A 16,244-nucleotide genomic window follows, 5' to 3' on the forward strand; every position below is an offset into this window, starting at 1 on the left:
TACTTTTAGTAAAATCAGAATCTAAGAAGATGTCCAGAGACTGGAAGTTTCTAATCATTATTATATTTCACATCCTTACAACATGTGTGGTTTTTATTATGAAGTAATTATCCATACTATTTATTGCTTATTCTAAGACAAGGAAGGTGTTTAAGATTGACCTCATGTGTATCCTGATTCATGGTTTCAAGACAGTCCGTCATCTAAAAATAATTCCCTAATGAACGTGTTGCTCTTCAGATTTTAAAAAATTCCTGAATTGCAGACAAGAAAATATTTCTTGGCTTTTTTCAAACTCATGCCTTATTTTGATAAAAGAGGGGAAAAAAATTAATGTTTTATAATTTGAGGTTTCAAAATAAATAAGACTACAAATAAATCAGATCTGTTAGACAAAACACTGCTTTGATTTCAAACTATACCTTTCACAAAATTCTAATATGGTCCCTCAGGATACGTTACAAGAACCAGGTGTTAAATAAAGAATGAGGTGCTTAGCAAACAACTAAGTATGACCTTAGGATGAGTCACTGTCTGTGTTTAAAACATATATTTTAAAATATTTCCATATGTATGAAAGTCTGAAGCATTACATATAATTTTTTATAGCTAGTTTATTGAAAGAGTCAGTAACTTAGTTATCATACCTGTGGACACAAGGTTTCCAGGTGATTGGCTGCAACTTTGACAATCTTAATTCCATCTTCATTTGTTGACATGGAACAAGCAAGATTTGCCACCTTAAATACAATATAAAACAATGGACATTATCTCAGATTATGAAGGAAATGAAGAAACATTTGTCATCCTAGACAAGTAAGAGTATGTATATGTTCATTGAAAATCTCAATGACAAACAACAGCATTTTCATAAATGTCACTGGTATCTGCTTTATGGAAGCATTCAGATAATCTATTGATATTAAATAACAACAAAGGGCCATGGAAAATCATTTAAAGCCAAAAGGAAGACTGGTGAGTGAATTAGTAAACCCTGTACAGTCTCTTGGTATCAACACCTAACCCATAATAAGATGCTAACTATTATGGTTTCCTATGGGACTGAAAAAAAAGTTTACTTATGGATTGAATGCTGATAGATTCTTGGAATCTCATGTGATTGTGGTTTATTTTAAGTTTGTAATTGGTTTATTATTTCCCAGAGGTCTATTATGCATACTTAAGTTGCATTAAGCATGACTGTATCTTTATTCATGTTTTATTCAGCATCAAATATGCTGCAAAGCTGGACAAATACAAGATAATTGAATTCTTCTTCCTGTTCTTGATTTTCTACCACAACTTCGTAGGCACTATTTGACATTCGAGCAGTCAATTTGATTCAAGCCCTTAGTAATACCCATATTCTTTTATACATTATTGCTTTTTAAACTAACACTCTTTTCCAGGGAAATGGGTGCCCTTTTAAATAACTGCATTCACATCCATTACCTAAGTCCAATGTTTACAAATAATTTCTTTATACCATGAATGAGTGATGAGAAAGATCATGGAATTCCTTTCTTTTCCTCTGAACCTCGCTCTTATTCAACATTTCCCTTGCTAACAGGTGAGTATTCATGTAGAGAGGCAATGTTTTCTCTAATCTACAAAATACGTTGTTGTCTTCATCACTGCAAACAGCTTGCTTTTCTGACAATCACTTTCCGAATATCTCTGTTAGTTATTATATACTTTAGCACATGGCAAGTTTTACTGATCAAATCCAAAATGCATTCAGTTGCAGAGAAACCGCACTTAAACTGCATGCAGTGGAAGCGAACAACAAACATATCCTTGGATGACTATTTGTAGAGTACCACAAACTGTTACTTACATGGATTTGCAGCCTTTTCTTTTTTTATAGCATTACTTTAAATATGTCAACAGTGAAACAACTCCATGGTTTGCATTTACATATAATGAAACAGCAGCCATACATTATTTAACTGGGGAACGGCATTGTTCACTTTATTAATATACATGGAAATGGCTTACTTGAAAAGGTCTTTTGTTGGCTTGAAGGTCACAATGCCTCAACTTTCATATCTGACACATAATTAGCACATTTGTGAATTGTCTGAAAAGGGCAGCAGTTTCTTTGCCCCTCTCCCCCACTCCCAAAGCCCCACTCACAGAAAGTAAAATGTAGCAGTCTAACTGATTTAGTATGTCTCATAGTAATATGCACTGCACTTGCAGAAAACAGCTATCTGTAAATTTGAGCACTCTTTGTTTTAAGTAAAAATTTTAAATTATTGCCTCAATCTTTTGGTTAAATCAGATGAATGTTGGTTAATCCAAAGTTTAAAATCACAGAAAGGTACTCTATATAGGCACTCTTTTTTTAAAAAAAGTTATTTTATATTGGAGCATAGCTGATTAACAATGTTGTGTTAGCTGTACAGCAAAAGGATTCAGTTATATATGTATCTATTCTTTTCCAAATTCTTTTCCCATTTAGGTTATTACAGGACATTGAGCAGAGCTCCCTTGCTATACAGTAGGTCCTTGTTGGTTACATATTTTAAATATAGTAGTGTGTACATGTCAATCCCAAACTCCCAATCTATCCCCAACAACCCAATCAAAAAAATGGGCAGAAGACCTAAATAGACATTTCTCCAAAGAAACAGACATACAGATGGCCAAGAGGCACATGAAAAGATGCTCCACATCACTAATTATTACAGAAATGCAAACCAAAACTACAATGAGATATCACCTCACACCAGTCAGAATGGCCATCATCAAAAAATCTACAAACAATAAATGCTGGAGAGGGTGTTAAGAAAAGGGAACTCTCCTTCACTGTTGGTGGGAATGTAAATTGGTACAGCCACTATGGAGAACAGTATGGAGGTTCCTTAAGAAACTAAAAATAGAGCTACTATATGATCTAGCAATCCCACTCCTGGGCATATATCCAGAGAAAACCATAATCCGAAAGCATACATGCACCCAATGTTCACTGCAGAGCTATTTATAACATTCAAGACATGGAAGCAACTTAAATGTCCATCAACAGAGGAATGGATAAAGAAGATGTGGTACATATACACAATGGAATATTACTCAGCCATTAAAAATGAAATAATGTCATTTGCAGCAATATGGATGGACCTGAAGATTATCATACTAAGTGAAGTCAGACAGAGAAAGACAAATATCATACGATATTGCTTATATGCGGAATCTAAAAAAAATGATACAAATGAACTTATTTACAAAACAGACTCACAGACTTAGAGGCTACCAGGAGGAAGGGTGGGGACACTCTTTTACTTTATTTTTAATGTTTCATCTTTACCTTTTTTCCCTTTTAAAAACACATTCTTCTTCTGGACATTTTCTGGTCTCCATGTTTATCGTAGCCAATTCAGTGACTAATGTTAACATAAAAATCATCCTAAACACAAAGCTTCTGTTTATATCAGAAGACTTAAGTCTTACAAAACTCTCAATTGAAAATACAGAAACCTCAAAGTTTTCTACTCAATTAATCATTATATTAACACTCTTTTTGTCTTCCTTTATTCAGACATACCCAAACTTCTTACCAGAACTGTTCTATGTCAGGTAAACTTTCTAGATAATCAAGTACTATTTCCAGATTAAGGCATGTGGAGTTTTAGTGATATTTTATACAAACAAATTGAATTTATAGGATAGCTAGTATTCTGCGACCAAATAGAGAAAGTTATGTGATAAAAATCGCTTTCCATTTCTAATTTGAGTGATTTGTGACATATTTTCTAAGTCACATGAATGTGTAAATGAAAGCCAAATTTTTCTAACAATACTCCTAAGTTCTGCGTGGCTCTTTAGGCAGTCAGGTATGTTCCCCAGCGTAGCATGAAGGCAACTCCCTATTGGTCAAAGAAAACAGCATGCAAACAAAATATTTTATAAAACAGTTTGAGATATTTGGACATCTGACAGCTTTTATACATCTAACTTTGACAGTGTTTCAAAAGTCTGTGTAAAGTTTCATTATTCAAGAGATCCTTGTGAAAAATTTCTGCCCACTAAGGAAAACTGTTCACAGAGAGGTTTTGGATACAAATAGATCTGGGTTTTAACTCAATTCCCACAATTAATAAAATTTCTGACCATGGGCAAAACATCTCTGAGATCATTCTGTCACCTATAAAATGGGTATGATAGTATCAATCTCACTGGAGTACTTTGAGGATTAAATGAGATAGTTTGTGAAGACAGCCTGATACCAGGTAGCCCTGACCATGTATCAATTTCCTTCCAGCTCATCTCCCTTCTATTAATGGGGGGTAGGAAAGAACATTCACTTTCTCAAGAGGTTTTATAGAATTAAAACTTTAGGAGTCTAAAGAAATTTGACAAAATGTCTAATCAAAGAGCCACGAATTCAAATGTTTACAGCACTCATGCAGGGGATGCAAACATAGCGTCTAGATATAACAGTGGTTAGGGTGCATGGTGGTGCCCCAGGCAAACGTGAGTGTGTATGCCCTGCCTAAAGGCATAAGGCCTCATTAAAACATGTTGAAATACAAGGGAAAACTCAATTCCTTAACCAAGCTAACAGTCTGTTGACTTACTTTAGTTCATAGTTCACCAATTTGTGACCTCTGACCTCATTCTCTAATCCTCTATTGTATAAATAGGAAAACAAAGTCAGAGAAAAGAGACATACTCAAACTATCCGAGGACAGGGAGACTATTAATCAAGGCTATGTGTGTGCTATTTATGCCATCCTGAATTAAAGCAATGAAAAGTTTCCTGCATTGAAATGACTGACCAGACCTTTTATTGATATTGTGCTATATCCTTAGCCAAGACCAAGAAAATCAGAGCCTAAATTAACCTAAATAAATGAGACCAAGCACACTCAGGTAAATTCACAAGTTTATTAAAAAGACAAGGCCAGGGCTTCCCTGGTGGCGCAGTGGTTGAGAGTCCACCTGCCGATGCAGGGGACACGGGTTCGTGCCCGGGTCCGGGAGGATCCCACATGCCGCGGAGCGGCTGGGCCCGTGAGCCATGGCCACTGAGCCTGCGCGTCCGGAGCCTGTGCTCTGCAGCCGGAGAGGCCACAACAGTGAGAGGCCCACTTACCGCAAAAAAAAAAAAAAAAAAAGACAAGGCCAGGACACAACGTTCTTTCATTTTTACAAAAGATTAAGCTATATCACTAAAATAATTGCTGATACTCTAATAATTGCAAAAGTCAAATTTTAAAAATATTTCAGACAGGGACATGTTTTCATGTTACTCAGAGGGGAGTGATTTTTTAACATCAGCACCTCACTTGTGAGCCTCTTTCCTTCTCACCAGTCCTTGTGCCCTCTAAGATGTATATCTCATTCTAAATGCTTTAAACTTGAATTTACTGCCCTTTCAGGTCTATTAAAAAAAAAGTTGTAGACAAAAACGCCTGACCAGACAATTCTTGACCTAATTCACATTTATTACCATCTTGTTGGTGTTTGTTCTCCTCTTCCTGGTTCCTAGTTCAGTTTCTGTATACCAATTTTGAATGTCCCTGCCATCTTTTCTATTTGCTGGACTTTTCCCCCTTCACCTGGCATAGAACATGGTACCTCTCACTCCCTGACCCATGTTCTGAAGTAAGAAATTCCCTGCTCCAGAACCTGGCTTCATAAAACCCTGCCAGCTAGGCCGGTTCCAGCAAGGTCAGGGAGTTGGCCATACTTGACCCCCTCACCACCAATGACTCACTAATGGCAGTATCAAGGAAGGCTATAAAAAAGATATTTGGAGAGTGGGAGTATTTTCAATGACCTTTAAATCAGTCTACCATGCTATACGCTTAACTCTGCTGTTTATCATTACTCTGTTCTGAGCTGATCAAGAGATTGAATTTTAAAAGTACTGAATACCAGAGCATGCTATATTTTAACATTCTAATATCAAGTGTTATTTGAAATCTCAGGTGCACTAGCTGTCCTCTCAAGTCATCTTAGACAACCAAAATGGTACCGTTGCTAGGAACAAGCTCACTATTTGGACAGCTGCTCATCATACATCACTCATTCTGTCACTAAGGAGCTCTCACACAGATATTTACCTGCGATATGATTTCTCAAGAACATGAAGCCAACTTTGATGTTTGGTGAGATTTCCATTTTTGCATATTCATTGTTTATATATAGTTCACATAGTTAATTGTAATATCATGTCACTGTGTATCTTAGCTCTCAAGGGGGAAGAAAGGTCACTGTCTCATTTTCATTCATTTTCCTCTCTGGCAGATGGTCATGCAACTCCTGTGTAAACACTTTCAGAGACAGAATTTACTGTTTTGCAGGGCAGCCTATTCCCGTTGCAGGGTAGCCCAAAGTTACACAAGTTAAGAAGTTCTTCCTTATAATGAGGTGAAATCTTTCTCTCAACAACTTTCTCACAGTGGTTATAGAATCTAAAATGTCAAATATCTTCAATAATAGAAATAAGGTTGGGCTCATAGAAAATCTTCATTAGTAGTCCTCAACTTGTGGGTTAAGTTAGATGGTTAGCATAACAGAATCACCAGTATAGCTATTAAAAGAAAAGTTCAGGTTCCTCTGCCAAGATATTCTGACATATTAAGTCTGTCTATGGGTGGACGTTAGAAGAGGTATAAAGTACGTTTAATTCAACTGTTAAAAGTTCCCCAGGTGATTCTGATATACCACCGTCCACACACACATACACACAACACACAGAAACATACTTAGACTTTGGGTTGATTTTCATTTGTTTGGATAGACACTCCTTCCTGAAAATTAATGTAAAGGGGTGAAAGTCTACAAGAAGTATGAACTGAATATATATGGAAGAGGCTAGGAGTCATAGAAAAGGCTTCACAAATTAGAGACAAGAAATAATAACCTATACTACCACCTGAGAAATAGGGCTTAGTCTATTAGGGCTGCTATAACAAAAGTAAATACACTGGGTAGCTTACAAACAGCAGAATTTATTTCTCGCAGAGCTAGAGGCTGGGGAGCCTAGAATCAAGGTGCTGGCAGACTCAGTGTCTGGTGAGTACCAGCTTTCTGATTCACAGAATACACCCTCTAGCTGTAACCTCACATGGCAGAAGAGGTGAGGGATCTCTCTGGGGCTTCTTTTAATAAGGGCACTAATCACTTATATGAGGGTTCTTCCCTCATTACCCAATCACCTTCAAAAGGTTCTACCTCCCAATACTATCACCTTGGGTGTTAGGATTTCAACATATGAATTTTGGGGGACACAAACATTTAGTCTATAACAAATAGAGAAAAGTTTAAAAATCAAAATACTCAGGAAAGAAGAAAATCAAGTGTACGAGAAATCTCTGGCCTTCTCCCCAGTATCCATTCCTTTTTCTGTCAATAACACTCTGATTTCCCTTTGGAGAACTACTGTCTCCTCCTCTAACCCAGTGGTGTGAAATCTTGGTATGACAGTTAATCAAAGCTCCTAGTAGTCCAACCCTGGCCCTGGTGTGGGCATATCCATCACTTCCTGCATGGAGTCCTGGAGCAGTTCCTGTTCCTACCCAATCTCAGCCCTCTTCTCTCAGTTTGCCTGTATTTACGTGCACTACCTTGTATCTTCAAATGAAGTCTCTTTTGTTTTCTACTTAAGTAACCCAAATTCATACTATCTTGCATGCAACTATAACTGAATGTAGTACTGAACCAGAAATTTACACACCACTTATGCACTAATTTCAGATGGTTACTCTCAGCAAAGTTAAAGGCTGGCAATGCAGAACCATAATCATTTCAGTGGAAGGCACTTTCTAGTCGAATGTCTGCCTCTGGATTTAGGCAACCTGGATACCCTAGTATCAGGGCAAATGCAGAGAAGGAGATGTTCATTTCAGTTCCTGCACATATAGATAAATGTGTTTTTACCTGTCTTGTTTTGAATATCTAATCCCTAGATATCTATTAGAACATTTTACAGACCAGGTAAAAAAGGACATCTAATTCTTGAAGAAAATAATTTAGCAATTGTGTTTATCCTTTTGTAAGCTGTTTATTGTATCTAAAAGCCATCCTTTCATGTGCTTTTTTTTTTAACATCTTTATTAGAGTATAACTGCTTTACAATGGTGTGTTAGTTTCTGCTTTATAACAAAGTGAATCAGTTATATATACACATATGTTCCCATATCTCTTCCCTCTTGTGTTTCCCTCCCTCCCACCCTCCCTATCCCACCCCTCCAGGTGGTCACAAAGCACCGAGCTGATCTCCCTGTGCTATGCGGCTGCTTCCCACTAGCTATCTACCTTACATTTGGTAGTATATATATGTCCACGCCTCTCTCTCGCTTTGTCACGTGCTCTTTTTTTTTTTTTTTTTTTTTTTGTGGTACGTGGACCTCTCACTGTTGTGGCCTCTCCCATGGTGGAGCACAGGCTCCGGACGTGCAGGCTCAGCAGCCATGGCCCACGGGCCCAGCCGCTCCGCAGCATGTGCGATCTTCCCGGACCGGGGCACGAACCCGTGTCCCCTGCATCGGCAGGCGGACTCTCAACCACTGCGCCACCAGGGAAGCCCTGTCACGTGCTCTTTTAAATTCATACCTATACATTAAGGCCTGGATCAAATAACATCTCCTCCACAAACCCTTCTCAGACGCCCAGAATCATAATTCATACTCCCACAGTATAGCACCTACTTTATTCTTCCTAGACTTACTTATGTATTTTTCAGATGCTAAACTGCTAGAAGGTAAAGACAATTATGTATTCTTTTTTAAAAAAAATTTTATCAGCCAAAGTATCCTAAAAACAGAATTTAGTCTATGTAATTAAAAACTAGTTTATCTTTGTTCACCTGGAAATTGAATTATCATGAATAGATATCTTCTATTGTGTCTTAATAAATGCAATGAATGTATATCTTAGAGGGCTTAGCACAACTTAATTGGAAACTATGTCCTTCCTCTGCCCCTTCCTCATCAAAAAAAAAGTTTCTAATTATCTATTACATGAGTATAAAGGTTAGTATCATTACTTTAAGTTATGGAGGAAAATACTTGAGGGAAGAAAGCCCTTGAGTCATTAAACTTAATTGCCTTGAGCTGATTTCAGTCTGACTGTTTGTATATTGGGAAAGTCAAAATCTGACAAATCTGTAGCAAAGATACAAATAAACACTTGAAGTCAGGATACAGAAACAGTATAGCTAAAACAAGTTCTTTATTTGTGACCTGGCATTTACAAAAGATTGGATTGCTTTCTGAATTTAGAAAAGAATAAAGATTCACAAAAGCTTCTGAAGAGCTGTGAAGAAGGAAAAGAGAGGAAGGGTCTACAGTGGATGTTAATTAGGAAGCTTCTAGCTTATCAATAGCAATTGGATGTGTGTGAGTAGGGAGTAAATATTCTTAGAAGAGTACCTAAGATACCAATATTTATTAGGCAGATAGAAGAAGATAAACCTATGATGAGTCTCGGAAAAAGTGGCCAGAGATAGAGAAGGTTACCCACAACACTCTGATGTCACAGAGGATAGAAGAAGAAAAAGTTTCAAGAAGGTGGTTTCAAGTATCAAATAATAAGAAGTCAAGTAAGTAATTCCTGAAATTATTCACTGATTCAGCCACACAGAGGGCCATTGTTGGTTGAGGCAGAATGATAATGGTCAGACTAGTGTAGTGTGGACAGAGGACAGTGCAGGTGGTGAGGTAGCCCCATGTGTCTTGTGACACGAAGCACAGAGCTAGAGGCTGCCTAGACAATACTCACTCCCATTCCCTTATCAATCCATTTGATTTACTCTCTCAAAACATCTCCTGAACCATCTACTTTTCTTGCTCCCCACCCTAGTCAAGTTTACTGTCAGTTTTATTTTTTCATTCAGACTTAGCTTTGATTCTCAGCCACTGTGCCTTCTCTACAAGATGTTCACCACACTGCAGCTGACGATTTTTTCAAATGCAAATTTGATTCCCTCGTCATCATCTCCCATTCCCACTCCACATTCCCTTCCCTACAAGGTCCTCTATAGTCTGGTCCAAGACTCATCACCCATAGTTCTTTTTCTCTCTTTACTTCAGCTATGTCAACCTATTTTCAACTATCCATGCTTCCTTCTGCCACAGGACATTTGCACATGCTGTTTTCTTTAGCCTGGAATGTGCTCCTCCTCCTTCATTGCCACATTTACACCACTTAGACAGAGTTAACTGCAGGTCTCTGCTCCCAAGTGAATTTTTAGAAAGTTTTTCACCAATACTGCATCCCCTACCCACCACTGAGACCTCTCTAACCAAGTCAGGTTTTTCCTTCAGAGCCTGATTCTCAATTTGTAATTATACGTTTACTGAAAAGATTATTTGATTAGTGACCATTTCTTCTGCTTTATAAGAGCAGGGCCCTTACTTGTTCATCACTGGACCCTCAGTTTCTAGTACCTGATATATGGTAGCCAAACAACAGTCCTTCAGTGGATGAATAAATGCATGAGTGCATGGATTAGTATGCGTACGAATGTATCATCCCCAAAGAGAGGATGAAAAATTGAGTTTAGAGGGAGGAGGCAGCAGCAGAAATTCAGGACAAGCGAGAAAGGGAAATGAAATTTCCCTCTGAAATTCATTTGCAATATTCCACAAAGGCTTAGACAGTTGGACCTCAAAGAAAAGTAACACACTTTTCTTCTAGTCTGGTCATTGTACTTAACAAAGCTTGGGAGGCAGCTTCTTTCGAGTTTTAGTTTCACTTAAGATATCAAATTGGGAACAACTGATTAGCTCCCAATTTAGCTTTTAATTTATTTATTTTTAATCAAGCAAAATAACTCTTCAAAGGACCCAGGCTGGCTGCCAAATGCTGGTGAGTAAGGCAGATGGAAAGAGGCGCGATAACTCCCATGAACAAGCCCAGGAGCTTTTGTATCTCCAGCAGAACCTAATGTAACACATGCTTTGTGTCCAGGTAAGCCTAGCTCAGAGCACTGGGACTGAATGTGAGAAGTGTAGAAGGGGGTCTGTGATCTCTCAGTGTTGGGGTCCAAGTGACCTCTGGCTAAGCAAGCCAGTTCTTCTGTTCCTCCTGGTCAGACAATGCTGCTGCGCTGCCCCTTGCAGCAACAAGAAATGACCATGAATTACGAGTTTTGTAGAATATTTAACTAATAGAATTGTGTTATAAAAGTGCATAGCAAGGTGCAGGTAAACAGTTTCATCAAGTAACAAATATTGATTATGCACCTATGATGTGGGCTAGAAACTGCCGGAGAACTCAAAGACAACACAAGCAAATCTCAAGAAACATAAGCTATTTAAGGGGACACATGAAAGAGAGAATAAAACTGTATAGTTTCTAAGTAGGATAGGAAGCTAGAGGTAGGTGAACCTCTTAGTGGTGACTGTAGTCAGGCTGTTTCATGGAAACAAACTATTGCCAAGGAACTTAATATCCTCTAAGACTTTGCATCTCAAATTGCCTCCCAAATGTTATAAATCTTAAATCACACAATCCTGTCTCTGATATTAGTTTTGCTAATGTAACCATTTACTTCTCTGTCTTTGGTTATCCATCTATAAGATGAGCAGATTAATTATTTGACTTCTAAGCCCCCTTCCATTTAAATGATCACATTTTACTGATTGTGTAACTTGATAACAAAATTAGACAGAAAGAAGGCAGGGGGCAGAACTATCAGGTAATTTTGTTTTTAATTTAAACGTCACATTTCTAAATAAAATATTAGCAAATTAACTCTAACTATGTAATTAAAGGCTAATAATACAGCAAAACAATGCAGTTTCTCCTAGGAATAAAACAGTGGCTTGTGATTGGGAAATACTACCAATGAAATTCCTTATTTTACTATATTTTAACAGATTTTAGGAAAGCATTTGATAAAGTTTTATGCATATTCTTATTTTTTAATTTATTCTTATATATATATATTTTTTTTTGCGGTACGCCGGCCTCTCACTGTTGTGGCCTCTCCCGTTGCGGAGCACAGGCTCCGGACACGCAGGCTCAGCGGCCGTGGCTCACGGGCCCAGCCGCTCCGCGGCATGTGGGATCTTCCCGGACCGGGGCACGAACCCGCGTCCCCTGCATCGGCAAGCGGACTCTCAACCACTGCGCCACCAGGGAAGCCCCATATTCTTATTAATACAAAACAAAGCTAAACTAAAACAGAACAAAAACAAACAAAAGTCTTAGTGAGCTATGAATAGCATAAATTATCCTTAACCTGAGACAGGTCAAATTACAGAAAATTAAAGAAAATTATAGAATACTGCTCAAAAGTCAAGATTAGGGCTTCCCTGACACTTAATCATGACACTTACTGCAAAATCGGAGGACCCAGAATCACTTACAAATAGGGTTTCCAGAAAATACAGATACAACATTTAAGGGCTATTAGGTAGAAAATAGCTTGGGTTGTTTCATAACTGTTTTATTTAAAATGATTCACAAATATGATTGCTAATTCACAATAGGAAGACCAGACATTGGTTTTCCCTCATGTTGTCTTTAATATAATGGCAAATATCAAATGAATCAAAGCCCACTGCCAATGAGAAAATCAGACCACCCAAAAGTGATTTTAATAACGAATAAAAATTCAATTTGTTTGGAATGTTAATGGCATTCCACGCATGGGGTATGTGTGTATGTGTGTTTGTGTGTGTCTGTGTGCGTGTCTGTGTCTGTGTGCAATAGATATAAGGTGATGATTCTTGTGATTAAGAGATTATAACATAGTCCTACATTTCTTTTCTTTTTCTTATCTTAACCTTGCTCTCCAGCTCAACTCAAATTTGCATCTGAACTTCTTGTTCCTCTCCAATGACTCATTAAAGATGAAAATATTCATTTGTCTAAGTGGACATATGTCAATGTTATTCTAAAAAACAGTCATTAGTATGCTGTGTCAGGATGTGTCATCACAAAAGAAACAAATGAGATGAAAACACACACACACACACACACACACACACATGCACGCACGCACAGGACTTAAACAGGTTTGGCTGTTAGAGTATTGCTTCTAATAAATTATCTGAAGTATATGTTACATAGCTCAAATTGAGGACTGCAATGTATACTGCTCTAGAAGTCCCATTTTACCAAACACATTTCTCATATTTTATTTTGGAACAGTATATAACTGTCTATGAATATACATACACCATAATGATATGCAATGTAAATTATAAGGGTAAAACCAACTAGACAGTGTTCTCAAGGTCCCTCTCTAAATTAAGCTATTATTCACCTCAGAATCACAACCCAAAGGAAAAATGTGCCACCTGCCAAGTTAATGTAATATAATAAACAGCATCAAATAAAACCTATTTAACTACCCAAAAGACAAAACAAATCTAAACCATAAATTAAAAACAAGATCACGTATCGTTTCCTGAACTAGTGATATACTTTGTTGTCTCCTGAAAATTAAGTACAAAGTGAAGCATGCAGGTCTAATAAGTCCTTATTAATAGGATCAGTGTGTAAAGGGCACATGTCAAAAAATACTCTAATCGGCCTTCAGTATCACTGAAATCGACATCAAACTTCAAGGCAGTTTTATAGCCAGTGACCTGACCTCTCAACTGGCAGAAAGAGAACTGATTTTTTTTAAAGACAGACAGAATATGCTATAGCCAATATAAAGTTTTTCAGTTAGTTTAATTCTGAGCCAACTTTTGTACATATCACCCTATTAAAATGCCATCACGGAAAAAGAAGTTGTCATACACTGCAAAGTTAATTGAATTGTATAAACGTCAAGGATATGTCAAGACTCTCTGATTTCCAGACAAATCAAGACATCCCCACCCAGATGCACTCCCTGCTTTCTTGAAAGAAGGGGTCTCTTAGCAGAGTGACACTTGGTAATCAATTGTCGACAGCATTGCCTTCAGGGGATTGATAGTTTATTTAGAAAAGAGTTAAACAGTAAAGCGTAATGACTCTGGTAGAATTACAGAATGTTATGGAAACGAGAAGGGCTTCTAGCTCAGCCTGGGGAGAGGGGCAGGTGAGAAATGACACCTTCCAGGAAGAAAGCAGTGTGGGCAAATGCAGGGAGGTGGATGCTGCGTGAAGAATCTGCAACGCTCACAGAGGTCCAGTGTGCTGGAGGGAGGGTGGGAGGGGCACATACCTCTGCTCTGCGACTCCCCAGTCTCTCTGTAATTCATGGCTTTCTAATTTGCTAGCTCCCAGTGGACTAGAGTTCCCTATGGCAGAAACCTTCTCTTGGAGGTCTCCTGAGTCCCTAGTGCCTGTGTGGTGTCTGGCATTCTCTGCTCTTGGATGTCCTTCATGATGCTCTGCCCCAGCGTGCTCACAGTTGAACTCACCCACTTCTAATCCTACGCCACAACCTGGCCCTCTGCTCGGTCTCCTATCTCAGGAACCAGTTTCCACGTCCCCCCGGTTCCTGAGCCAGAAGCCTGGGGTATCATTCTGGACTCCCCTCTCACTTATTTTGGGAGATATCAAAACAATAACCTGTGCAACTATTTTTTTTTTTTTTTTTTGTCTCGCAGGCATCTGTTTAAGATTAAATTCTAACTTTGAGAGACACAGGCAAACAAGCTTTAAAATTACGAGAATTATATAAACCCGGAGAAAGACTCTTATCTCTCAGCATAAATGGCCCATAGTGAATCAGACAAATCAAAAGAACACGTAGTGTATGTGAGAGAGTGTGTGTTTACAGAGAAGTGAGAGTGGGGTAAGCATGTTTGTGTTTGTGTGTGTGAGTATGAAGTTCCCAGCAAAATATGCAAATGTATACTGGTGTTAAATACTATGATTTCCATGTCCCCTCATCCTTGGGTTCCCTGAATCTTTGAGGGCTCCTTGAATGGGTTCTGGATTTAAATCACATGATAAATAGTGGGGTTAGCTAAATAATGTGATATAATACAAAAAGAAAATCAAAGATTTAGGCCCCTATAAATTTGACAAAGATATGAGTTATAATATGTTTGATCTCAACTACCCCTTAAGTTTCCAATAGGTCTAGAATGGAGGAGGGAGACAGAAGGAGAAAGAAACGTTATTTTACTAACCTTCCTTAATTGGAGCAAAGCAATATGTTATTTCTATCTGCACAAGATTAAATTGTGAAATCCTTGACAACAGAAATCATCTTACCTCTCTTTGTTGTTCTAAGACTTTGCAAGGAATGTTACTCATAAAACTCCTATCAAATTGGATAAATTCAAGCCAACATTGCAAATAAAATATTTTTCACATCATCTTCGCTACAAAGTTCATGATTGACCTGTTTATAGAGGGCTAACGACAACATTCAAAGAACAGAAGATGGGGACAAATAGTTTCCAAGGTTCAAGAAATGAAAGATTTAGATATAAATACACAAAACAAGATATTACATGAGTAAAAAACTAATTGCTGATGGTCTTCAGAGTAAGTAAATAATGCAATGAAGCCTTAAAAAACGTAGTTGGATTATTTTTAAGAATCTTAAGGAAAGATAGTTTCAGGACTTCCCCGCAGGTCCAGTGTTTAAGTCTCCGTGCTTCTACTGCAGGGGGTGCGAGTTGGATTCCTGGCCAGGGAACTAAGATCCCACATGCAGTGTGGCATGGCAAAAAAATAAAATTTAAGAAAAATAAGAAGGCTTCCCTGGTGGCGCAGTGCTTGAGAGTCCACCTGCCAATGCAGGGGACACGGGTTCATGCCCCGGTCCGGGAAGATCCCACATGCCGTGGAGCGGCTGGGCCCATGAGCCATGGCCACTGAGCCTGCGTGTCTGGAGCCTGTGCTCCACAACGGGAGAGGCCACAACAGTGAGAGGCCTGCGTACCGCAAAAAAAAAAAGAACGATAGTTTCTATATATCAAACAAACTATTTTTTAAACTACAAATATGACTACCTTGTTAAAAGGTACATGTTAATAGAAAACATAAAAATTTTAATAAATCTCAGTACTGGAAGATCTCTGGATAATAAAAATCAGAAATTTCTGGATAAAATTTAAAATTCTCTTTAATAACTAGTGAATGGTCTAATGAAAACTAATGTTATTCCAAAAACCTAAAGTTAAATTTTGTTATTGTTACAAAGATAGAAATGGAATAGTTCCTATGTATTTAGTTGTTTTCAATTTTCATATCAAGCAATATGAAGCTTGAATCAAATTCAAGAAAGTGGTGCTTCACCTAAGGTAACTGTGTGCACGTCAGCCACACGGCTCCACATGGCTGCACGGGCCAGGCCGGATCCTCACCAGCACTGCTTCAAGGTCTCGAAT

General features: G+C 38.1%; 1 protein-coding gene across 1 annotated transcript in view; it reads right to left on the reverse strand.

The window, feature by feature from the left end:
- LOC101279843 (catenin alpha-3) overlaps positions 1 to 16,244 on the reverse strand; it is a 758,807-nt gene that overhangs the window by 585,935 nt on the left and 156,628 nt on the right. The window contains exon 4 of the mRNA XM_033407650.2: positions 648 to 740. Within this exon, the coding sequence (XP_033263541.2) occupies positions 648 to 740 (93 nt within the window). The remainder of the gene's footprint in view (positions 1 to 647; positions 741 to 16,244) is intronic.

This window comes from Orcinus orca, chromosome 14 (assembly GCF_937001465.1).
Source record: "Orcinus orca chromosome 14, mOrcOrc1.1, whole genome shotgun sequence".
NCBI classification, from domain to species: Eukaryota; Metazoa; Chordata; class Mammalia; order Artiodactyla; family Delphinidae; genus Orcinus; species Orcinus orca.